Source organism: Oncorhynchus nerka, linkage group LG21, assembly GCF_034236695.1.
Source record: "Oncorhynchus nerka isolate Pitt River linkage group LG21, Oner_Uvic_2.0, whole genome shotgun sequence".
Taxonomy (NCBI): Eukaryota; Metazoa; Chordata; class Actinopteri; order Salmoniformes; family Salmonidae; genus Oncorhynchus; species Oncorhynchus nerka.
In genome coordinates, this window is record NC_088416.1 from 33,214,389 (window position 1) to 33,240,645 (window position 26,257).

At 43.0% G+C, this 26,257-nt stretch overlaps 2 protein-coding genes across 8 annotated transcripts in view; both read right to left on the bottom strand.

Moving 5' to 3' along the window:
• LOC115110910 (caskin-2-like) overlaps positions 1–20,879 on the bottom strand; it is a 147,811-nt gene extending 126,932 nt beyond the window's left edge. For all 7 annotated transcript variants that reach the window (XM_065006636.1, XM_065006640.1, XM_065006639.1 and 4 more), the window contains exons 1-2: positions 20,540–20,879; positions 16,089–16,626 (exon numbers count right to left, since the gene is read on the bottom strand). In XM_065006636.1, the coding sequence (XP_064862708.1) occupies positions 16,089–16,182 (94 nt within the window). In that variant the 5' untranslated portion in view covers positions 16,183–16,626; positions 20,540–20,879. The remainder of the gene's footprint in view (positions 1–16,088; positions 16,627–20,539) is intronic.
• Positions 20,880–21,968: 1,089 nt separating this feature from the next.
• On the bottom strand, positions 21,969–24,016 carry LOC115110695 (alpha-N-acetylgalactosaminide alpha-2,6-sialyltransferase 2-like). Its single transcript, XM_065006780.1, is given in 6 exon segments — positions 21,969–22,248; positions 22,250–22,302; positions 22,830–22,923; positions 23,019–23,102; positions 23,464–23,567; positions 23,894–24,016. Coding segments are annotated over 6 exon segments (483 nt in total). The 5' UTR covers positions 23,924–24,016; the 3' UTR covers positions 21,969–22,130.
• Between the last annotated feature and the right edge of the window lie 2,241 nt (positions 24,017–26,257).

Genomic DNA, 26,257 nt, shown 5'->3' on the forward strand with positions numbered 1-26,257 from the left:
CAAGAGCCTCTCGGTGGATGCTGCAGTGTACCCAAGTGGCATTGGGAGCAACTGCTTGCACGTGCGTTACCACTCCACTATGTCTTGCTGTCATGATGTTTGCGCCATCATCACAGATCTTGACCACCAAAGTCCATTTGATGTCACAAAGCTGTCCAGTACTTAAAAAAGATCCTCTCCTGTTGTCCTGGTTTACAGTGGTTTGCAGAAGAGGATGTCTTCCTTAATTGACCACCCATAAACGTAACGGACATATACCAGGAGCTGTGCCAGGCCCGCCACGTCTGATGACTCATCCAGCTGTAATACATATAATTCACTGGCTTGTATGCGAAGCAGTAATTGTTTCAAAAAAATCTCCTGCCATGTCACTGATGTGTCGTGAAACAGTGTTGTTAGATGAAGTAATTGTCTGTATAGTTTGGGACTATTCCCCCAGCATTGTCCCAGCCATATCCGCGGTAGCAGGAAGAATTAAGTCCTCCAGAATAGTATGGGGCTTGCCTGTCCTAGCCACTCGGTAGCTCACCATATAAGACTCTTCTAGCCCCTTCTTATTAATGCTATCTGTTGCTTTTATACATGTCTTACTACTCGCAAGTCATCTTTATTCTCGCTCAAAAAACTCCTGTGGCTTATTTTTCAAATTGTCATGTTTCGTTTCTAAATGTCTACGCAAGAGTGAAGGTTTCCCGCGAGAGAGTAACAGTTAATGTGATTAGATGTTATTTATTTGACTAGGCTACCTGTATTTGACATTGTGTTGTTATTTCGCTGAACACTAGATGGTTGAATTAGATTTTTGGCAGTGAAACGAGGCTACTCAGGCGAGAGAGAAAACCTCACCCAAATGTATAGCCCCGTTGGAAAATATAAATGTGCTGTTTGAAAATGTGAGAAAAATTCCAAAGAATTATACATTTGACCCGTTTGAGGATTCTGGTACTATACAAATAAAGACAACAAAAACTGGACCCAACGTCCTGCGTAGAAAACCAACAATAGATTGGTCATCCAAACCAAAATAGAAAGAGGGGTAATTTCCTTAACCACATCCTATATTGTCTTAAAAGGATCACCAGAGAGGGTTAACCCAAAATGCCATGAAAAGGGAAACATCTGTCTCAACTACGTGTCTCTGCACCTCAGTCAATTCATTAGGCCAAAAGAGTTAATGCACCTGAGACTATTTTGAAGGAAGCAAACATTAGAAAACAGACTAGACCTGTACATTGAAGGGATTTTCTTATCTTAAACATAAGGACATACCAGTCATAGCTGGGAGGGACACAAGCTCTGTATTCTCCTATGTAATGTCAACACTGCAAAGGTTATGGGGCTCCCCAGGGTTCACAGGTGATGGGGCTCCCCAGGGTTCACAGGTGATGGGGCTCCCCAGGGTTCACAGGTGATGGGGCTCCCCAGGGTTCACAGGTGATGGGGCTCCCCAGGGTTCACAGGTGATGGGACTCCCCAGGGTTCACAGGTGATGGGGCTCCCCAGGGTTCACAGGTGATGGGGCTCCCCAGGGTTCACAGGTGATGGGGCTCCCCAGGGTTCACAGGTGATGGGGCTCCCACAGGTTCACAGGTGATGGGGCTCCCCAGGGTTCACAGGTGATGGGGCTCCCCAGGGTTCACAGGTGATGGGACTCCCCCCAGGGTTCACAGGTGATGGGGCTCCCCTCCCCAGGGTTCACAGGTGATGGGGCTCCCCAGGGTTCACAGGTGATGGGGCTCCCCATTGCTGCAGTGACCACTACAGAACTTCAGTGTTTATTGCGCCGTCCATATGATTTTTATTAGTGTTACACCATTGTTCTTACCTAATATAAACATATACAATTCTAGAAGAACGTCTTAGACTGATGGACTGTGCCATCCCCACGGCCTCTACAATAGATTAGTTAACTCAGACATGCACAAATCAGACATGTCTTGTACACAATTAAATTATTATTATTATTTTCTACAGCTCGACTAAAGAAATCTTGGTCGACCAACAGCCTATCGACCAAACAGTCGACTAAATGGGATCAGTCCTTAATGTCCACCAACAGGAAGAGCAGCTACAACACATCTGGTGTAGCAGGGGGAAACCGCTGCACCACCTTGGGGGATAATCCTATGGCTTCACTCTGGACCTGCTGGACTGTGATGTGCTGTGGCGTTATCTGCACCGGACGCATGGCGGAGATTGTAGGCCTAAGCCCCAGTGCTGAAGCAGTGCCTGGAGAAGAGCCATGGACACAGATACTGACTCACCGCTGTGATTATATCATATACCCACTGCTGCCATGCTGAGAGCTCCACTAACCCACCAAGACTGTAATATGCCCTAAACCTCACAATGACCCTGAGACTAAACGCTGAACTGAGTTCATATTCAGCACTGTCCCCAAAGAGAGGTCCAAATTCTTTGTCTAATGGGTGCAGCTATTGCTCTGACCCAAATTATTCATCCAATTCTCTTTTCCTGAGAATTCTGAGAATTTGCCAGAGGATCGCACACAAACACTAAAAGACAGTAAAACATTTGAGACGAGGTACTAATTGAGCTAACAATCATTCACTTTGTCATTTGTTCCCAGGCCAGACAGAGCCTTCCTGGAAACCTTGGGGGGGGGGGGGGCTGGCTGTGGGAGCGGAGATAAGGTCCCTGGTCGTTCTCCCTGTTGAGGCCCATTAGACAGCTGACGCAATGGAGCGCCACGCATGCAAATGACCTGCGTGAGTTGCATTGTGTCTCTGCCCAGCTGGGCGTCCACAGAGAATAGGGCTTGGGGGTGTGACACATACGGCAGGTTTTATTAAAGAAAGAGACACATATTCAGATGAAAGAAGAACAGCAGGGTGACATAATCGTCCTGATGGGGGTTTCTGCCATACAGACCCATATGGGCTGGGGGGTGGGGTTAATGAAGAGGCAGGTGCATGACACCAGCATTACAACATCTGAGAGGAAATTAACAGTGATGTTTGTATACGATACATGCAGAAGATTACACAAAGACCACTTTGTCTTCTTTATTTCTCTTTGAAACACCCTTTGAAACACAAGACATGCAGTTGGCTTGAAGTGAACACTAAACAGATGAAAACATGCACAAAATGGACATGGGTCCTTTTTCTGGATGGATGAACATCTCATCTATAATAAGATGATGACACGAGGAGTGGTCTGGATTGTTTTTGGTTGCTGTTTGTCATGGGGCCAGAATCAGCAGAGGCTAATGAAAAGAGAGCCAGCCAGCCAAGACAGACAGGACAGGACAGACACACACACACACTATAGTAGCTCTGTGTTGATCCAGCCGGAAGCTGCTGACAGGGCCTAACTCACACTGACCTGCAGGAATGCTAAACGGGACACTTCACCTCTGTGTATCACTCCGATGTTTGTGACAGAAATGGAGGGCCCAGAGACCAGGCCCTAATGATTATAGCTGATTAGAGGCAGGCCCTAATGGGAGGCCTAATGGCCAGTTGATGATGTAGTGGCTGACTCTAGAGTCCTCTTGGAAGAGCTTGCCAAGGAGGTATGCATTTAAACCTGCACCCCTGTGACAACTGACTGCACACACGAAGAACCAAGCCCTTAATGAGATACTTTTCCCAGCATGGAGAATGTTCCTTGGGTAAAAAAAGAAAACAAACATTGCATTGTTTTTGTCTTGAGGGGTGGAGGACAGCAAATATGAATGTGTGTGTGTGTGTGTGTGTGAGTTCATGCCTCTTCCTCTTTAAGCTTAACAGACGCACCAGGACACTCCACACTTTTTGGTCACAGGATAAGAGGAAACTCCACACCCCACCCTTTGTTCATAATGGACTTTTTCTCTCCAGCGGCGCCAAACTTTCATCTACTTACTTCCCCAGTACTAACTCCCCTCTCCTCCTGACAGAGTAAAGCATGTGACTAACCATGTCCGTTTGCGGTCAGTGTGGGTGAGGTGCATCAGGCCTCCACTTACAGTAATGGAGATAAGGTGACAGATGAACAGCCCAGGGAGAGATACCAGCAACTTTCCCTTTTGACAGCTCTGCTTCTCTCCTCTTCGATATCAGTACCGCAGCCGAGACCACATTTCCTCATCTCCATGACAAAAGCTAGACTTTTCTCTCCTCTAAACCCAAAGTCCTGTTTGAAGTCGCCTCAGACTCCTGGAGGGCAGAATAGTAACAGTTCTGTTGGAAAGTTCCGAGGCCTCTTACCCTTCTCTTTGTCCTCTACACCAAAACTTTCTTCTCAGTCTTCGGCTTAAGCCAAACTGTAATTTCACAAGAGGAGTCAGATTCCTGTTCCAGAAAACAGATCGGAGGTTTCCTTGTGGGGTACACATTCCTACAACATGACATCATCCCTCCTATTCTTTTTCTGCATTCAGACGCACTGTGCTGCTATGTCGTGTCTTGGACAATGGTTGGCACAGACGGAGCGGGAGGGATTTGGGGGAAAATAACTGAAACCTTGATAAGACCAAGGAGTACACAGCAGGGAGCCATAAGTCATACTGTTCTGTTGTCCGTTTGGTGCCTTAGCTTTTTGTCAGCGTGAAACTGCATCTTAAATGTTCCGTTTTTTCCAGTTCAGAGTGCACCTGGGCCTATGCTCCAGTCACATCCTGCCTGAAGGCTGAGTCATTAAGGCCCTCAACAGGAAGGGTACTATAAAAGCTCTGAACTGGTGCCTTGTGGAAAAAAAACTGCAGTCAGAATATCAGCTTTCCACTATTACGCACGTGTCAAAATGTGAATGTGTAAAGCCAGCCTTGAGCCATAAGAGGTAGAGAGATATGTGCATATGAGCCTACATTTCTATGTTGTTTCTATGTGGAAATACCATGACGTGACATCCAAAATGTCATTCTAATCTTGACTGTATAAAGATTAAGATTTAATACATTTTCCAAAGAGGTGATCAATCAGTCATATCTTAAAATCTTATGGTTGTTCAGTCAGGCAATGTCAATGATGAGACATTGTGAAAGCTGTACATCTGATGCTGTGTTAACAGACTGGCAGAGATAAGCAACAAACAAAAAGAGCCCATTCTGCTGAACAAAGCTTACATAATAAACAAAAACATACGCCCCCAACCCCCCCCAGACTACACACATCCTTACAAGCACATGCATGACCTAACATACACCCCCAAACCCCCCAGACTACACACATCCTTACAAGCATATGCATGAACTAACATACAAATTAGGGCAATGTCATTCAACTTCTTTGTAAATATGGTAGTGCATTCCAACGTTTGTTGTATCATCGACATTGGTATCTGCTGTAACGGGTGGTTTTGAAAGACCCCCACCCTTTTAATTCCAGTAAATCTGGTACTCATCAACAAAAATTAAAGGATGGTTAAAGAGAGACATGAAACAAAGTTCAATAGACGTTCAGCAGTTTCCCAAATGTCCAAGGCAAGAGATATCCTTGAGGCTGTGCTAATAGATTATTCTTGGTCTTAGATGAGTAAAACTAAGAAGTGCTTCGATAAATGTTGGCTAGCTTGTCTGTGATCCAACCCAGTAGAAAACAGAACACTTGACAAAGGGTCATAGGTAGACCACTCTGGTAACAATAACCTTTGCTTTTCCCATTTGGGTTTCTTCTCTTTCCACTTACGTCAGAGACCAGACAGCTAGAGGTCCTGAAGGGCCCCATTCCAACACAGACCAGTGCTTCTTCCTCTTCTGAGGCATGGGCTAACTGACCTCCTTTACAAGGTCTATGGGACCTGTCTGTTTAGCGAGCCAATTAAACATTTAGCACACCAACGGTAGAGTTGACTGGCAAACACCGGCGGCTTCAGTACAGAGACAGAATTTCACGGTCTGTCTAAAAGGTTTTAACACTTTCCCATCAATATGCCCAGTCTGAAAAGAAAGTGGAAATTTCCTTCTCATTATCCTGAGCTGTATTTGAGGCATTGTGACATGGGAGAGGAAGGTGCAATGGTGAAGGTGAACGCATAATATTCTGTTGAACTTCAACCATAAAAACTAGCAGATGACGGAGCAAATGATATGTTTTGTTTGCGTGAAACAAGGTCAAGTCTATATGCAAAACATCTAGTATGTTGGGATGGAAACTAGAAAAACGGGTACAATATTCAGATCAAGTGAACTCTAGCTCATTCCTTTTTGCCAGTAGCAAGAAGTACTATACTGGCAATGACTAAACTGTAAATGGATTGAGCTTTTCCCAGAATTATTGTAAGTTCAATAGTTCAACACTGTGATGCCTCTGTCGTGGAGGGAAGGAGGAGGTTGTGTGCCTGTCTGTGTCATGATGCCCCAGATTTTATTCCTGCCTCTAGCTAGCACAAGGCGGCAGGAGTAGTAAGTAAGTGGAATGAAGGGACTGGATTGGGTGTTTGGGTGGGCTGGCTCTGTTTGAACAGAAAGTCATGAATAAACCATGGCTGCGGTATGGGCGAGTGGCCCGGCGACCAATAGACAGTCACAGTGGGCTCCTTAGAAGCCTATCACTGGCCTGGGGAGGCTGACAGCTGCTCCCTCCCGAAGAATCCCCACAGACACCACCGCCGCGCTGGACGTTTTGTTTGGGGCTCTCTTAACGGCCCTGCCTTTCATTGTGGCCCAACAGTTTTACGAGACGCCGATAATGGGACATTGATGGTCTTCAATACGGAACACCGCTCCCTCTGGTCAATAATAATGCAGTGTGTGGCACACTTACGTTTAAAACAGACAGATGGCGATGTTATACGCCAGGGGGGTTTCACTCCCAATTCCTGGGGGTTTGCATGGATGCACACCTAACATCAAACCATTTCCCCAAGCTTTGTAGGTCTAATTGGGCAACAAGCTGTGAAATATTTCTTGGCATAAAAACACAAATGAAACCTTATCAGCTTGAATATGTTGGACTTTCAAATAGAGGCCGGAGGTAAAAAACCATGATGGAAACCAACATCAGTTTTAAATATTGACTTTATAATACAGGACAAATGAGTAGCTCCATACTAGAGGTTGACCGATTATGATTTTTCAATTCCGATACCGATTATTGGAGGACCAAAAAGGCCGATGCCGATTAATCGGCCGTTTTAAAAAATAAATAAATGTATTTGTAATAATGACAATTACAACAATACCGAATTAATACTTATTTTAACTTAATATAATACATCAATAAAATCTATTTAGCCTCAAGTAGATAATGAAACATGCTCAATTTGGTTTAAATAATGCAAAAACAAAGTGTTGGAGAAGAACGTAAAAGTGCAATATGTGCTATGTAAGACAGCTAAGCTAACGTTTCAGTTCCTTGCTCAGAACATGAGAACATATGAAAGCTGGTGGTTCCTTTTAACTTGAGTCTTCAATATTCCCAGGTAAGAAGTTTTAGGTTGTAGTTATTATGGGACTATTTCCATCTATACCATTTGTATTTCATTAACCTTTGACTATTGGATGTTCTTATAGGCACTTTAGTATTGCCAGTGTAACAGTATAGCTTCCGTCCCTCTCCTCGCTACTCCCTGGGCTCGAACCAGCAACACAACGACAACAGCCACCACATCGAAGCAGCGTTACCCATGCAGAACAAGGGAAACAACCACCCCAAGGCTCAGAGCGAGTGAAGATTGAAACGCTATTAGCATGCGCTAACTAGCCAGCCATTTCACTTCGGTCACACCAGCCTCATCTCGGGAGTTGATAGGTTTGAAGTCATAAACAGCGCAATGCTTGACGCACAACGAAGAGCTGCTGGCAAAATGCACAAAAGTGCTGTTTGAATGAAAGTTTACGCACCTGCTTCTGCCTATCACCGTTCAGTCAGATACTTAGATACTTGTATGCTCAGTCAGAATATATGCAACACAGGACACGCTAGATAATATCTAGTAATATCATCAACCATGTGTAGTTAACTAGTGATTATGATTGATTGTTTTCTATAAGATAAGTTTAATGCTAGCTAGCAACTTACCATGGCTTACTGCATTTGCGTAACAGGCAGTCTCCTTGTGGAGTGCAACGAGAGAGGCAGGTCGTTATTGCGTTGGACTAGTTAACTGTAAGGTTGCAAGATTGGATCCCCCGAGCTGATGAGGTGAAAATCTGTCTTTCTGCCCCTGAACGAGGCAGTTAACCCACCGTTCCTAGGCCGTCATTGAAAATAAGAATGTATTCTTAACTGACTTGCCTAGTTAAATAAAGATTAAATAAAGGTGTAAAAAAACAAAAAAAACATTGTCAAATAGGCTCCCAAAAATACCGATTTCCGATTGTTATGAAAAATTGAAATCGGCACTAATTAATCGGCCATTCCGGTTAATCGGTCAACCTTTACTACATACAGCACACAAACATGTGATCCTCTGTTATTCTAACAGCTCCCATATTCCAATATACCAAATGTCAATCTCAGACAAAGCGTTTTAAAAATGTTTTAATTGTGGCAGCTCTGAACAAAGCCAAATCCACAGAATGGGGGGAAAAACCAATGCAACTAAAAAACAAAGGGATTTGTGGTATCTGATGTCTAGGGGATGTAATGAAAATGAGTTAGACAGGATTAACACATGGATTTTGTCTATATTATCACACACTTAACCTCTTCAAACAAATTCCTAAACATTCCAACCTGGGTCCCTCATTCTGTTGTGGCCAGAGTGAGAGAAAGAGGTCAGAGTCCGAACGTGTGTCTCTGAGCCAACTGACCTGGCTACATCCCACCGTTCCTGAGACTCTTTGACCATGAGACGTGGGACACAGAACTCACACCGCGCTGTTGCTGGCTCACCGGGGGCCTGTTAAGGGTTTAGTTTGGCTGACTCTGCCATGTCGGAGAAAGAAGAGGAAGCCCCACTACGTTGGACCTTTCTTTGTCATCCCAGCCCGACCCGTAATTCCCCTTAATCTGGTTGAGCACCATATGGGAGGGAGTGGATTGGGTGAGGCAGAGACCTGAGGTACCAGATGTCAGAGAAACGGTTGTGTGATGTGTTTGTTTGTGGAAACCTGATGGCGGGGGTAATGACTGTCCCCAATCCCTTCAATGGGCTGGGTAGTAGCTCATAACAATAGCTGAGCCACACGTACCGTATAAGGTGATAAATTGGGATGGGCGAGAGGCAAAACAAAGGGAGAGGGTAATCCGACAGTCTCTAGGAATCTCCTCAGGGACTTGGGGGCAGACCCAAGCAGCACGGCAGGCCTGTCAGCTGGCTGAGGCAACTCCAGCCCAGCCTGGAGTGTAGGGGCCACAAGAGCATCCCGTGATAAAAGGGCAATTCCGCCACTTTTCAAAGTCATATTCATAATCTCAGGCACCAAACCTGTCTACGTACAGTTGAAGTCGGAAGTTTACATACACTTAGGTTGGAGTCATTAAAACTTGCCGAAGAACACCATCCCAGCCGTGAAGCCCGGGGGTGGCAGCTAGAGGTCAACCGATTAATCGGAATGGCCGATTAATTAGGGCCGATTTCAAGTTTTCATAACAATCGGTAATTGGCATATTTGGACAATGATCATGGCCGATTACATTGCACTTCACGAGGAGACTGCGTGGCAGGCTGACTACCTGTTATGCGAGTGCAGCAAGGAGCCAAGGTAAGGTGCTAGCTAGCATTAAACATATCTTATAAAAAACAATAAATCTTAACATAGTCACTAGTTAGCTACACATAGTTGATGATATTACTAGTTTATCTAGCTTGTCCTCATTTGCATATAATTGATGCGGTGCCTGTTAATTTATCATTGAATCATAGCCTACTTCGCCAAACAGGTGATGTAACAAGCACATTCGCAAAAAGAGCGCTGTTGTTGCACCAATGTGTACCTAACCATAAACATCTACGCTTTTCTTAAAATCAATACACAAGTATATATTTTTAAACCTGCATATTTAGTTAAAATAAATTAATGTTAGCAGGCAATATTAAACTAGGGAAATTGTGCCACTTCTCTTGCGTTCATTGCACGCAGAGTCAGGCTATATGCAACAGTTTGGGCCGCCTGGCTCGTTGCGAACTAATTTGCCAGAATTTTACGTAATTATTACATAACATTGATGGTTGTGCAATGTAACAGGAATATTTAGACTGATGGATGCCACCCGTTAGATAAAATACGGAACGGTTAAGTATTTCACTGAAAGAATAAACGTTTTTTTGTCTTTCGAAATGATAGTTTCCGGAATTGACCATATTAATGACCTAAGGCTCGTATTTCTGTGTGTTACTATGTTAAAATTAAGTGTATGATTTGATATTTGATAGAGCTCTCTGACTGAGCGGTGGGTAACGATGCTTCGAGGGTGGCTGTTGTCGATGTGTTCCTGGTTCGAGCCCAGATAGGGGCGAGGAGAGGGACAGAGGCTATACTGTTACACTGGCAATACTAAAGTGCCTATAAGAACATCCAATGGTCAAAGGTATATGAAATACAAATGGTATAGAGGGAAATAATCCTATAATTCCTATAATAACCTCAACCTAAAACTTCTTACCTGGGAATATTGAAGACTCATGTTAAAAGGAACCACCAGCTTTCATATTTTCTCATGTTCTGAGCAAGGAACTTAAAAGTTAGCTCTTTTACATGGCACATATTGCACTTTTACTTTCTTCTCCAACACTTTGTTTTTGTATTATTATAACCAGATTGAACATGTTTCATTATTTATTTGAGGCTAAATTAATTTGATTGATGTATTATATTAAGTTAAAATAAAAGTGTTCATTCAGTATTGTTGTAATTGTCATTATTACAAATAAATACATTTTTAAAAATGTATTTTTTGTATTTATTATTTTTTAAATCGGCTGATTAATCGCTATCGTTTTTTTTTTTGGAACTACAATAATCGGTATCGGTATCGGCATTGAAAAATCATAATCGGTCGACCTCTAGTGGCAGCATCATGTTGTGGGGGTGCTTTGCTGCAGGAGGGACTGGTGCACTTCACAAAATAGATGGCATCATGAGTTGGAAAATTATGTGGATATATCAAAGCAACAGCTCAAGACATCAGTCAGGAAGTTAAAGCTTGGTCGCAAATGGGTCTTCCAAAATGACAATCAAATTTCAAAAGTTGTTGCAAAATGGCTTAAGGACAACAAAGTCAAGGTATTGGAGTGGCCATCACAAAGCCCTGACCTCAATCCTATAGAAAATTTGTGGGCAGAACTGAAAAAGCGTATGAGAGCAAGGAGGCCTTACAAACCTGACTCAGTTACACCAGCTCTGTCAGGAGGAATGGGCCAAAATTCACCCAACTTATTGTGGAAATCTGAAATAAATAATTCTGACATTTCACATTCTTAAAATAAAGTGGTGATCCTAACTGACCTAAAACAGGGAATTTTTACTTGGATTAAATGTCAGGAATTGTGAAAAACTGAGTTTAAATTTATTTGGCTGAGGTGTATGTAAACTTCCGACTTCAACTGTATGTGAAAACAGCTCGTTTCTATGATCTGTGGTAAAAAGATCATTAGAAATTTAATAAAAACATGATTCTCTGTCACATTATAGGATTAAAAGTAAAAACGGATTTTAAGGGTTTAAACCTGCAACGAGTTTCGAGCCCAAGGGAGGTTATTTCCTTGCTCCCCACGTCACCACAAATCTAAAAATATATATTTAACTAGGCAAGTCAGTTAAGAACAAATTCTTATTTACAATGATGGCCTCAGTGTTTGAAAATCACCGTTTTTAAATATTTAAACATTGATGTCATTGTGTAGAACTTTATATTTGTTTCCACAAAACAAATCAGTCACATGCGCTGAATACAACCAGTGTAGACTTTATCATGATATGTTTACTTACAACCCCTTTCCCAACAATGCAGAACTAAAAAGTAAGACAAATTAGCAAAAAAAATTACAAGGAAATAGTAACACAAAATAACAATAACAAATCTATATACAAGGAGTACCGGTACAGAGTCAATGAGTGCGGTTACTGTGGATAGTCAGATGAATAGTTTGATTAAAATGTTTACATGCTTTGCAAGAGGAACGATTTCCCTAATAATCTTGTTTACATGGACACATCTGAAATCAGGCTACCTGGTGAAACTGATAAATGCAGAAAATCGACAATCAAAATAAACGTCCTACCACGGCGAACATGTTATTTTGGTAAGCATATTTGATCAAGTTTGTATGTGAAAATGACTTCTAAGACACATACATTGTTGTTCCGAACACACTTCACTCGTGTAAATAAAGGAGGCTCGCTCGGCTGGTGCTCGCACATGGGCAGATCAAATACACTGCTGGAACGCCGATTAAGGTGTTTACGTGTCCAAATCATTTGAAAGGTTGATCAGAAAACCAGGAGTTTTAATCGGTGTATGCTTACTTAGATTCTGACCTTACGTCGATTAAGATAAGCAGAGTAAGGTGTTTACATGACTATTGCATCATCTAAAATAATCTGTTTAATATCTAATTATTAGTGTGCATGTAAACATACTCAATGTGCAGAGGTAAGAGGTAGTTGAGGTAATGTGTACATGTAGGTAGGGGTAAAAGTGACTAGGCAATCAGAATAGATAATAAACAGAGTAGCAGAAGCGTATGTGAAGAGTACGAAAGTCTGTCTATGCCTGAGTGTGTGTTTGGCATCAATATGCATGTGTGTTGTGTGTGTGAGCGTATGTAGTCGGATGTAGCCTGTGTGTGTGTCAGTGTAGTATGTGTGAGTAGAGTCCAGTGAGTGAGCCGGTGCAAGAGAGTCAGTGTAGTATGTGTGAGTAGAGTCCAGTGAGTGAGCCGGTGCAAGAGAGTCAGTGTAGTATGTGTGAGTAGAGTCCAGTGAGTGAGCCGGTGCCAGAGAGTCAGTGTAGTATGTGTGAGTAGAGTCCAGTGAGTGAGCCGGTGCCAGAGTGTCAGTGTAGTATGTGTGAGTAGAGTCCAGTGAGTGAGCCGGTGCCAGAGAGTCAGTGTAGTATGTGTGAGTAGAGTCCAGTGAGTGAGCCGGTGCAAGAGAGTCAGTGTAGTATGTGTGAGTAGAGTCCAGTGAGTGAGCCGGTGCCAGAGAGTCAGTGTAGTATGTGTGAGTAGAGTCCAGTGAGTGAGCCGGTGCAAGAGAGTCAGTGTAGTATGTGTGAGTAGAGTCCAGTGAGTGAGCCGGTGCAAGAGAGTCAGTGTAGTATGTGTGAGTAGAGTCCAGTGAGTGAGCCGGTGCCAGAGAGTCAGTGTAGTATGTGTGAGTAGAGTCCAGTGAGTGAGCCGGTGCCAGAGAGTCAGTGTAGTATGTGTGAGTAGAGTCCAGTGAGTGAGCCGGTGCAAGAGAGTCAGTGTAGTATGTGTGAGTAGAGTCCAGTGAGTGAGCCGTGAGTGCCAGAGAGTCAGTGTAGTATGTGTGAGTAGAGTCCAGTGAGTGAGCCAGAGTGCAGAGAGTCAGTGTAGTATGATTCCAGTGAGTGTGAGTGTCAGAGTCCAGTGAGTGAGCCGGTGCCAGAGTGTCAGTGTAGTATGTGTGAGTAGATTCCAGTGAGTGAGCCGGTGCCAGAGTGTCAGTGTAGTATGTGTGAGTAGATTCCAGTGAGTGAGCCGGTGCCAGTGAGTCAGTGAGTGAGCCGGTGCCAGTGTCAGTGTGTGTGAGTAGAGTCCAGTGAGTGAGCCGGTGCCAGAGAGTCAGTGTAGTATGTGTGAGTAGATTCCAGTGAGTGAGCCGGTGCCAGTGTCAGTGTAGTATGTGTGAGTAGATTCCAGTGAGTGAGCCGGTGCCAGTGTCAGTGTAGTATGTGTGAGTAGATTCCAGTGAGTGAGCCGGTGCAAGAGAGTCAGTGCAAATAAAAAAGGGGTCAATGCAAATAGTCAGGGAAGCCATTTGATTAGCAGCCTTATGGCTCGGGGTTAGAAAGCTGTTCAGGAGCCTTTGGGTCCCAGACTTGGCGCTCTGGTGCCACTTGCCGTGCAGTAGCAGAGAGAACAGTCTATGAATTAGATGGCTGGAGTCTGACCATTTTTACGGCCTTCCACTGACATTGCCTGGTATAGAGGTCCTAGATGGCAGGGAGCTCGGCCCCAGTGATGTACTGGTCCATATGCACTACCCTCTGTAGCACCTTACGGTCATATGCCAAGCAGTTGTCATACCAAGCGTGATGCAGCCAGTCAAGATGCTCTCAATGGTGCAGCTGTATGTTTACACTGGTATTGTGCAGGATATAATGAAAATTAGGTTGAAAAGTGGGAGTTGCCCTTTAATATGAACGCTTGACAGAGTTCACAACCCCACGGCAGACAAAGAGACCTTTATAGTGTAATTACACCTTATGTCCACAATTCTTACAATATAATAGTCTGCTGAATTTGATAAACACAGGAAAAACACAGGGTACACTGAGACCACTTAACTCTTCCCATCCCTCATATCCCATCATCTCTCCCCTCTGGGTCACAGCAATTCATGTTTGTTTAGAGCCAAAAGAGGGTCCAGAATAGCACAGAGGGTGATAGGTTTTCACAATGATAAAGCAGCCCAACCTCCTGGCCTGGGGCTCTCAGTTCTCTCAGTCACTGTGCTGTGTGGTGTCATGTTGAACTCAATGTCGGACACTATCTCTACAGTGAACGAGCAGAGAGAAGCAACTAAATACAGGAGTCCTCCAGAACGTCTTGCACCTTGTGGCATTGTGGTTGTGGAAAAACAGCCTCTAAACAGCCGCCCACTGTCATTTTAGTAATTACATAGGCCTCTGAGAACACATCAACACTCATAGTCAGAGAAAACGTCCTCCTGGGTGTGTGAGTAATGGTCTTTGTGTTTGTAAACTATGCCAGTAGGTGAATTTAGTGATTGGAAGAGCAGAAGGATAAAGGTGCAGTAAACTGCAGTTGATATACCATTGTAGTTGGAGATAACAGCTTTTGAGAGCAGAAAGATCGGAGGACTTGATAGCTCAAGAAGAGGCAACTGAGCCCCCCCCTCCCCCTCCCCTCAGACCTTTGAGGCATTTGTGATGGGGGTCTGCAAGTGGGAACCCACCCACCCCATCCACAAACCCTCATACAGCGGATAGCAACTCTGGGGATAGAAAGTGTCCCTCTCAAGGGAGACGATATAGACGGCCGTAAGCTTATGGTCCAGTGAATTAAAACCCGGGGAGAATGTGGATAAGCTTTCAGTTTCCCGAGAGAGAGAGTTCATTAGTGCGCCATCATCATAAGGGCTGGATTGGAGCTGGCCTGGCTAATCCAAAGGGATAGATTTCCCCAAAGCTTTAGCTGAGGCTCAGCGTCTTCTGTAGTTAAGTTCCTGAAGCTTGACCTCAGAGTAGAGAATTGAGAGCACTCACCTCCTCTCAGCACAGCTCCCATGAACAAACACACTCAATCACTGAACATAAGGATCACTCTACATTCAATAGGATTAGCTACAACACTCCACTTTGTAAAAGGTAGGCCATCTTTCTCATAATCCAATAACAGAGTTGATCACCTTTTCATGAGAAAGACAATACACATAACTGTGTGGGGCGGCAGGTAGCCTAGCAGTTAAGAGCGTTGGAATCCCCAAGCCAACTAGGTGAAAGATCTGACGAGCAAAGCACTTACCCCGATTTGCTCCTGTATGTTGGTCTGCATAAGAGCATCTGCTAAATGACTGAAATGTAATTTGTTGAAATATTGAGTCAACCAGCAAGAAACTGGTTGATGAGTCAGTTAGATAGCAAACACTGGCTTTTGAATCATGTCTGAACAACTGAGAACTGTCGATTTCCGCTGGCTCGACTAGCCTTCTCCTGTTAGAGAATCACTGGCGTAGACGTTTAGCAGGATCTATTGATTTGGGAGACGTTTAGTAGTTATGACAGGTGTGGCATCAGCAGCAGCAGACAGAACTAAGCAAACTGCTTGTTTAAGCATGTTACCGATTGCCTTACTGCCTCCAGAGGAAGAGATTTCTGACTGTGCGTACATCTAATTGTCTTACTTAGGCGCCATCTGCCAATAATCCCAAAGCTTGGGCAAATAAACATAACGGAGATGTATTGCACTGCACACTCCCTCAGCCTTTCAGCGAGCTAAAATACATCTGGCTATGAGATTTAAGATTTAAGGGTAACTTAAGGACTCACTGTTTCGGCTGGCTTTGAGCTTGGCCAGTAGTTTCTGAGTGGAGGGCAGGTCTCCGGTCTTGACGGCCTGCAGTAGGTCCTGCTCCTTCCCCATGATGGTCCAAGGTGTGTAAGCGCTTCACTGGCGTCCGTCCAGAGTCCAGGCAGCGGCTTCCTCACAGCGCCATGCTAAGGCACAGCCGCATCAACCTACCTCAGAGTTACTGTCCTCACAGAAACACACACAGCTGACAGGTGAGGGAATGTGAAGCAGTAGAGGGGAGGACACTCACAGCCTCAAATCAGCGGTCTCAACTCCCAGTCCGGTTACGGATGCCAAGTCAAGGGAAGCCTGAGAGACGGAAAATCTCTTTTGCTGCTTAAATTTCCTGTTCAACTTTCTTTCGGTCTTTATTTACTAAATATTTTATTGTACCGAATGTGTCAGGGGTTGGAGTTGTGTGGAGCTACCATTTATGTGCTTGAGGGCCCCGGCAGGTGCTGTGGTCAGAGCACAGAGAAGGCTGCAATGGAGCCGCATGAACCAGCAGGCCAGAACCTGAGAAAAGAGAAAACGAGTATAACAGTTGGGTTAATAGGCTATATCATAGTCCAGACTCAATACTGGACAACCCACACAGACATGCAAGTCTTTCAATGCCCATATGGCTATAGTGAACATGGAGGAGAAACCAAAGCAAGGCCGTCAAAAAGCGTGTAACCCCAAGGAAGCTCCAATCCAAAGAACAGCAACAGGGTTTTTACCATGCTTCAACAAAATTCAACCCGAATACTACGGGCTTATTCATTTGGAAATTAATCAAAATATTAAAAACTGGGAAGAAAAAACTATTTGCCAAAGTCCAGCGTGCCTATGATCTTTTTTCATTTTTAACCCGGCTTGCCCTTACAGGAAAAATCAGTGGAGTGCCCTTTATCTCTCAGGAAACTGAAACAGTGAGGGAGGGAGTAATATCCTGAAACACTCTAAGAATCTCCTCACAAAATGAACATCTCACTCATATACATAAATACGCATCGTTGTCACTTCAATTCATGGTGAGCAGTAAATATCTGAGATGAAATTAAGTAGCCTATGCTATCCATCCCCCTCAACAACAACAAGGCTGGTAAACAGTGCAATTTATGAGAAAAAAATATGGTTTAATGACTGCAGTCCATACCAGGACTTTATGGACAAATGATTCATGAGAGAGCAACTTGCCCATAGAGGATGACTGACATTTTTTTAGAGCCTTTTCAGCAAGTGAGCTGGTGTTATTTACAGTTTTCCCTGAGGCTCTGAGATAAGGTTTTCAATGCTTGACCATGTATCAAATGCAATTTGAATTGGAGGCTACTTAAACTCTTCCAGCCCAATGGCCAAGAACAGTTGAGAGAAATGAGAGCAAGAAGTAGCCTAGTTTAGGAGTGTTTGTTGCTTTTAAACAATTTACCTATATTTGTTTCACTTAAGATGGTAGCAGAATTAGATGGAACTTGTGCATGAAAGTACAATAACGCAAACTGTGATGTGTTCACGATCCCCTTAACCAGTAAGTGGGCAGTGGAGGAGACAATGAATATGATGAGTCTCCTCTCCAGCTCAGTTAGCTACAGTACCATCCATTCCCCATTAGACAGCTCAGCAAGCGTTATAATGTCAAAACACGTTCGTTATTCACCAAATAAGGGTTTTCACTGGGAAACTATTGTAATTTACTCCCGTCACGCCCTGTATGTACTAGAGGTTGACCGATTAATCGGAATGGCCGATTAATTAGGGCCGATTTCAAGTTTTCATAACAATCAGAAATCGGTATTTTTGGGCGCCGATTTCCGATTATTATTATTTATTTTTCAATAAAACATTTAAATGTATAACTTTTATTTAACTAGGCAAGTCAGTTAAGAACACATTCTTATTTTCAATGACTTCCTAGGAACTGTGGGTTAACTGCCTTGTTCAGGGGCAAAACGACAGATTTTCACCTTGTCAGCTCAGGGGTTTCAATCTTGCAATCGCACAGTTAATTAGTCCAACGCTCTAACCATTGCACTCCACGAGTAGCCTGCCTGTTACGCGAATGCAGTAGAAGCCAAGGTAAATTGCTAGCTAGCATTAAACTTATCTTATAAAAAAAGCTATACTGTTACAATCAATCATAATCAAAGGTATAGCTAAATACAAATAGTTATAACTACTAATCCAGTTTAGCTAGCAGGACAATATTAACCAGGTGAAATTGTGTCATTTCTCTTGAACATGTTCATTGCACGCAGAGTCAAAATATGCAACAGTTTTTTTTACTTTTTGGTGACAAGCCAAATATCTTCAGCCTCCTGAGGTTGAAGAAGCACTGTTTATGACTTCAAGCCTATGCGCCTTTAACCACACTGTCTGTGAGTGGACCATTTCAGTTTGTCTGTGATGTGGCTTTTGCTGAGGAACTTAAAACTTTCCACCTTCTCCGCTGCTGTCAGGTGGATAGGGGTGCTCCCTCTGCTGTTTCCTGAAGTCCACGATCATCTCCTTTGTTTTGTTGCATGTTTCAGGGCTAAATTGATTTTTATTTCTGTATCATATTAAGTGACACCAAATATGTATATATATTTTTACTATTAAATTATTATTATTATTTTATAACAATCGGTGATTAATCGGTATGGCTTTTTTGGTCCTCCAATAATCGGCATCGAAAAATAGCTACTCTAGTGTGGTGTAGCGCAGGGCAGTTCTCTAGGCCCTGTACCTTCTTTTTTACCTATGACCTGCCACTGGGATTAAGGGGATTAATAAAATACCAAATACCAACAGATCTGTGAGAAACAGTGCTGGCATCCAACATTATTGTGGGAGTGACATTTAACCCCACTGTGCTATCTTGCTACTACTGTGTCACCCGACTCCTATGCACTGGAATAAACAAGCGCCTCCTGCCTGTCCTAACTCCCGCTAAAATATACCAATAGCTCGCTAACTAGCAAGCACACAGTGTCGTTAACTAACGCTAGCTAGGGTTCCTGCAGATGCAGGAATACCCAAGCTAACTAGCAAGCACATGAACGCTGGCACACAGTGTGCTGTGTACCGGTTCTTAGGACTGCAGGCCAAGCTGAGTACACAGTGTCCTTCACTCCCGCCTGGCTGCCTCGCCAGGGCGACACCATCTACCGGTGTATGGCTAGCTAGCTACTGTTGCCGCACAGGTCAGTTTATTGGCTGGCATCCAACATTATTGTGCATTAACCCCACTTACTGTACTGGAGTCCTGCCTGTCCTAACAAAAATATACCAATAGTATAAAGAGGGTTCCTGCAGATGCAGGAATATCAGGAACGCCCTGAATTGCAGGCCAAACATTTATTTCAACCAGGTCAGCTGATACAGCAGGAGTACAGTATCCCAAAATATCATTGATAAAACATTTATTTCAACCTTTTTGGAAGTACATGTGAAGGCAGTAAATGAGGATAGTTGCTCAGTGAAACTCCATATTTGGTGAGTATAACAAACATATTGACATAACGTTTGCAGAGCTGTCTAATAGAAACATGAATGGTGGCTAACTGGGCTAGAGAGGCTACTCGTCATATTCATCGTCTCCTCCTCTACCCAGTTCAGATAAGCCTGGCCAGGAAATTCATGTACAGCAAAGTGTTGCTATGTAAACATACACCGTTTTGAGAAAGTTCACAGTGTGCACAGCAGGATCCCACTAATGAGATGGTGTCTGCACAGCACAGGTCTGCAGTCTGCACTGTTCTTTTGTGTGAACATAACTTGCTACATTACATAACCTGGCAGTCTCAGTACACCACACACCCAAAGAGGTGCACAGGGCGTAAGCAAAGCTGTCATTCCCAATAACAGTGATCATATCCTCCTCTTCCCCCACCAAGGCCATTAGCCAGTCTTTTCATGCTTCAAGGGGTCACACAATATGAATGTGTGTTTGAGAGGTTGGAGTGTGTAGCTGGTGATGGGGTGCAACTTTATTCACTGGTCCCAATGGAGAACTACACCATGATGTAGGTTTTAGATTATGGATCATTTATTGCCAATAATGTGTTTTTAGAAATATACCTAGTTATTTATTGTTCATCCAACTGTAAGATACTTTTATAATTGAGTAATAACTATCCATAAATAAGACACATTACAAAGCATGGCGCAAACGTGCAATGCAACTTGAACTGGACTGGGTTATTATGAAATGAAAAATACCATTAGCTAGTAGCTTTTACTCCATATGTAGCAAGCCTATCACTTTGGCTAGCATCTACTTTCCAATCTCGCGGTTGCTTCGTTCACTAAAATAACATGGCTAGCTAGCTAACAAAGCTAAGTAGTGTGCTAGCGACCTTCGGACTGAACTTCTTAACTAGCAACACTAGTTTCCCGAGCCTGTCGGTAGGGGCCATTCCTGTCTTATCCATAATTATAACGATTGAATTCACATTTGTCTTACCTTATACAGTGTTGTTGTTGCATGTTAGAAAACGGGAATACATGTCAAGGTGGCAGTTTTCAGAGAGCCTTCCAAGGTCCAAGCAAAAGTAATCGTAGCCTTCCAATAACTCAAGGAAAGTAATTTTGAGTTAAGTCTCCCACAAAAAGCGAATCTTAGTACTCCTCTTATGTCCAGTAAACACATAACCTACTCATCACAAATATATGTGAAATATAAAAATACATTAAAGTTTGGATAATTTGATGCAATATTTTCCAACTCCGACGCGAAAGCCAGACTCCGCTACATTGTCACTTGCTCCGTCAGATCCAATCCAGAATGTGTTCGTCCCTCCCACGGTCCTCTGTCCCCGCTTTCCCCTCCTCCGCTTCCAAAAAGAACGAGCTGTGCGACCCGACTCGCGCCAGTGCGACTTGAAATGATATGACGTAAATAATAATAAATAATATAAATAAATACATAACATGCACTACACTACATTTTAAAGCCAGAATCCCTAGTTGTACATACATTTTTAATATATACGAATTGATTATTGAAGATGACAAATGCCTATGAGCTTAGTTCAACTGTTGTACCCAATCAGAACCAAAAATGTGTTTGTAAACAATGTAAATGTATTTAAACAAACTGTATAGCCTCAAAACATGGTTACAACTATAATGTTGATATCATGGCTGGTCAGTCCTTGCATCCATAGCTCTATGAATTTGAGTTACAATTTGGTTACGTTTCTCCTGGCCCATCCCTCAGCTTTTACCAAAATAGAGGCCGCTGATCGCTTTGCTATTGTTTCAATTAAGGACTCTAGCTTTAATTAGGTTTGTAGTAAAATTAAAGATTTGCTGATAGAATATAACAATTGCACATAAGATGCCATCCCATAACATTTTACACAGCTGTCAGTTGCAGAAAATTGCCATAACACAGCTTTCCCCAAAAATGTGTACAATTTGTTACAAGTGGTCATTATCTTGCCTTTACAGTGAATTACATAATCTAGCAGCATTCACTAGTCTATTATCAGGATTTCATTCATAACAGACACTGGAGATCCATGTATGTATGTAACAATAGCTCAGCAGATCAAAGCTTGACACAAGAATGTGTCACTTTGTCTTTATTGTGGCTTGGAGTAACCTATCCTTGGATAGGCACTGGGCAAAGAGGCTGCAAGTCAAAGCTCATTTACAAAAAGGTTGGCATGAATGGACTGCTGGCTTCATAATGTGAATGCTTTCATTGTGAGTCCCAGTCAAACCTGACAGTTTCTAATGAGAATAGGCATTGCAGGAAAATGTGAAAGAGGAATGACCAAGAGACTATAGTCTCGGCTCCCTGCACCTGCCTTCACAGAGAAGATAAGGGTTGTTCAAATGATCAAAGAAGGCCCGATCCCACAAACAGACGCTTGGAACACCTGAGCTTGGCTTTACACCGTCAAAGGCCTTTAATGTTGCTGTGAGACTAATGACAAAGGACGCTACACAACTCCAGCAGCCACTCCTTCAGAGGGACTACCTCCATGGCAAACATAGGAGTTCATTTCAAGGAAGGCTTTTCACATGAAAATACAATTGAGTGTCCATCATTTTACTTTTGTCCTCTTGTACAGTGACATTACTTTTCGTGCATGCAGTACCTTCCACAGCCAGCTCTCCATCTGCATGTCGTGATTGGCATAGAAGCACAGGGGCAGCATCACAGTAGTGGTCAGAGAAGTCTGCAAAGTTTTTTGTGATGAAACCATAGGCAGACACCTGCAGGAAGGTATGTGATTTGTTCACTTATGCATGAATTGCATTCTCAGTCAGCTGTGTAAATATTTGCATGCATTGTTTCAGTATAGCACCATCTAGCCTTCAATACAGATGTAGGATCTTAATTTGATCACCCTGTTGCAGTAGAACTTTCCTGAAAAGCAGGAAATTAAATACTTTTGTGTTTGAGATTTAAAAAGGCTTCTGAAGTTTGTAATTTCCACTTTTACATTTCAGACTTGATTTTCCCTTACAAAAAAAAACATATCAACCCCTACAAAAAAGTTCATTAACTATAATCCACATTTACTGTTTCTGTAGGATTATGTTAATGAATTACATCTGACACAATCAATATGGAATAACAGTATATGGGGTCTATACCAGGACTATAAACAGAGGTTGTCATGGTTTCCCAATAAATCACTTCCATACTGGCCAAGTTGCCATATGTCATTAGACACTTGGTTGGTTAAACAGTGACCAATAGATGACCAAGGGCAAAGCGTGTGGTGATGTGACCTGACCTGGTCGCACATGTGCAGGGCGGTCAGAAGCATCAGAGCACCAGTGCTGGGCATGTAGAGCTGACTGTACTTCAGCAGGGGAGACTTCAGAAACCTGTGCAGCATTGACAGCCAACAGTCATTAGTGTCAAAAGCAGACAATAATGATCTAAAAGTCTCAATTTAACCTGGCAATACGAGTCCCCTTACCTTTGCGTTACATATGTAATAAAATCTGGATGAAGCATTTTAAAGTGCTTAACTGGTGCTTTAAATCCAAAGTATCGAGAGGACCTGTTTAAGGGGATAAATATAGTAAGGGGTGAAAAAACGTCCCATTAAGAACGTCAAAAAGTATATCAATAGCAAGGGAGCTTACAAAAAGATGAGTATCATCAAGTGAATTGTATGCGTTAAGCCCTACCACCACTCACAAGATTCTATCCATTGCACACCGCACCACATTCATAGAAATACAACAGCACCATCTTGTGGTAATAAATTGAATTACAGCTGAGAAGCCTATTCACCAGCATAAGCGCAAGATCATTGCGCTTTCTTTGCCCACAGTACTTCAACACACCATTGTATCATGCTGTTCAAATGTACTACTCTTCTTAATGTGGGCTTCACATATGTGACCCTCTCAACTCACCAGTCCCCCTTGTCATGACCGGAGGTGACAGTGAGACCCTGGATAGCAGCTGACATCATCACATAGTCACGTTCGTTGGACGGAATGAAGATATATCGGACTCTCTGCAGATAGGGAATAGTCAAAGCTTTAAGGAATAGTTGCATAAACAACCACTCAGAGTATGACAAATTCCTAACACTTTAAAATGGACCGGATTCAACACTGTAGCCCAGGGTTTCCCAAACTTGGTCCTCTTGACCCCAAGGGGTGCATGTTTTGGTTTATGCCCTAGCACTTCACAGCTGATTCAAATAATAAACTAATTATCAAGCTTTGATCATTTGAATCAACTGTGTAGTGTTAGGGCATAAACCACAACGTGCACCCCTTGAGGTCCAGAGGCCAGAGTTTGGGAAACGCTGCTGTAGCCTGTCCCACAAATTCTTACCTGTCCCTGTGGGACCCTTGGTGAAGCCATCTTTTCTGTAAGAATTGAGGGAATTCTTCATAGTGTTTGTGGTGAACCCATAGAAAGATGTCTTTGTGCCCACGTCCTCCTCAAAGTGCTTGGTGATTGCCCCATTGACCCTGGAATAAATCATTTACCATCAGTCTAATACTTAAGCGTTTCGGATGTCGTCGACCTTCTTTGCCCCTACATTGAAGTCATCTGCAGAGAGGGAGGAGGGGGAGGGGAGGATTCAGGAGGGAGGAGAAGGTGGCAAAGAGCTTCCTAGGGTTAGAGGCAGATGCTTGGAATTTAGAGTGCCAATTCAGGCCACCATACCTTACCTCGACTTATAAAACCCCTAGATATACAAAACCCTAGACAAGACAAAACAAGCATACCCACCCTCGTCACACCCTGACCTGACCAAAATAATAACGAAAACAGAGATAACTAAGGTCAGGGCGTGACACTTGCACAGTTTAAAAACCAGAGCACAATGTCTAAACTGTAATGTAGACAGTATTTGGTTAATTTAGGACATGTCTGAACAGGAATAAAAATTAGGTCAGTTGTGGGATATAGAGCACAAATATGTTAGACACATTAGCCTAGTGTATCATTTGTAGTTGGAAGGATTGGACCAAGGTGCAGCGTGGAAGGAGTTCATCATATTTATTAATGTGAACCAGCAACAAAACAAATAAAGAGTAACGTAACAAAACAAACGTGCAGCTTTGTAGTGCAAAAGGCTATAATACAAAAACAAGATCCCATACCAAACAGTGGGAAAAGGCTGCCTAAATATGATCCCCAATCAGAGACAACGATAGACAGCTGCCTCTGATTGGGAACCATACCAAGCCAACCTAGAGATAAATAAACTAGAATGCCCACCGTAGTCACACCCCGACCTAACCAAAATAGAGAATAAAGGATCTCTAAGGTCAGGGCGTGACACCTAGTCAGTAGCTTTACCATTAACCACAAATTCAGATCTTGACAAAATGGCAAGCATACATGTGAAGACACCAGCAACACTGGAACCTCAAACAATCTCTCATTTAGTAAAGCATTTGAGTTTCAACTTTCAGCAACTAACATGAAGGTAGAGTCTTATGAATGGGAAACGGATTATTACAAACTCCCCCAAAAAATGCATCAATTTGATAAATGTAATCTCATCTGCCAAAATCGAACCATTCCACAATAAGACACAAGAAAACTACAGTCGCAGTAGGTTGAGTGTGTCAATGTCTCAGTTGAATGCAACAGGTCATAGAACTGTCAGGGTTGATGGATTACAGGGATGAAGATACAGGTAGTTGATTTGCATGGATTACATGCAGTCGGGTTGGAGTGAGCAGTCGCATCCGCACTTCGGTCTGCACTTCGGTCTGCAGGTAGTATAACTTTTCATTACATTTCATTACATTTCATTATAGTACAACGGTTTGATTTGTCTAATCTTAGCAATTTCTTCTTAGCTAGCTACATAGCCGTCTTTGTATCAAAGATAATTGCGTAATTATCGTATTTCGTCGTCCTAACGTATCTGCCCAGCAGCTAGCCAGCTAGCTAACGCCCACCGTCTACATAGCTAGCTACATAGCCGTCTCTGTATCAAAGATAATTGTGTAGATAATTGTGTAGTCTAGAGCGATTTTCTAGGTTACCTAGCCAGCTATTGTCGTTCTTTTAACGCAACGTAACGTAATCAACACTGCTAGCTAGCCAGCTGGCCCCTGAATCAACAAACGCAGCCACTGCCAGCTAGCCTACAAAGTCAACAACGCAGCCACTGCCAGCTAGCCTACTTCAGCAGTACTGTATCATTTTTAATCATTTTAGTCAATAAGAATAGCAGCACTGTAGAAACTATTACCCTCAACTGAACGACTTGATTAGTGTAGTGTTAGCTAGCTACATAGTTGTCTTTGCTGTCTTCATATCCAAGATAATTGTGTAGTTTAGAGTGTGTAGCTTTTAGAGTGATTATCTTAATTTACCGAGGTTAGCTAGCCAGCTATTTGTCGTCCTTAACGTAGGAGACACTGCTAGCTAGCCAACAGCTAATAACGTCTGCCGATTAGAACTCAACAACCCGGTCGCATTCCGCCTCGCTCCACAGGTAGTATCACATTTTCATTTCATTTCATTACAGTACAACGGTTTGATTTGTTTGATCGTAGCTAGCTACATAGCTAGCTACATAGCCGTCTCTGTATCAAAGATAATTGTGTAGTCTAGAGCGATTTTCTAGGTTACCTAGCCAGCTATTGTCGTTCTTTTAACGCAACGTAACGTAATCAACACTGCTAGCTAGCCAGCTAGCCCCGAATCAACAACGCAGCCACTGCCAGC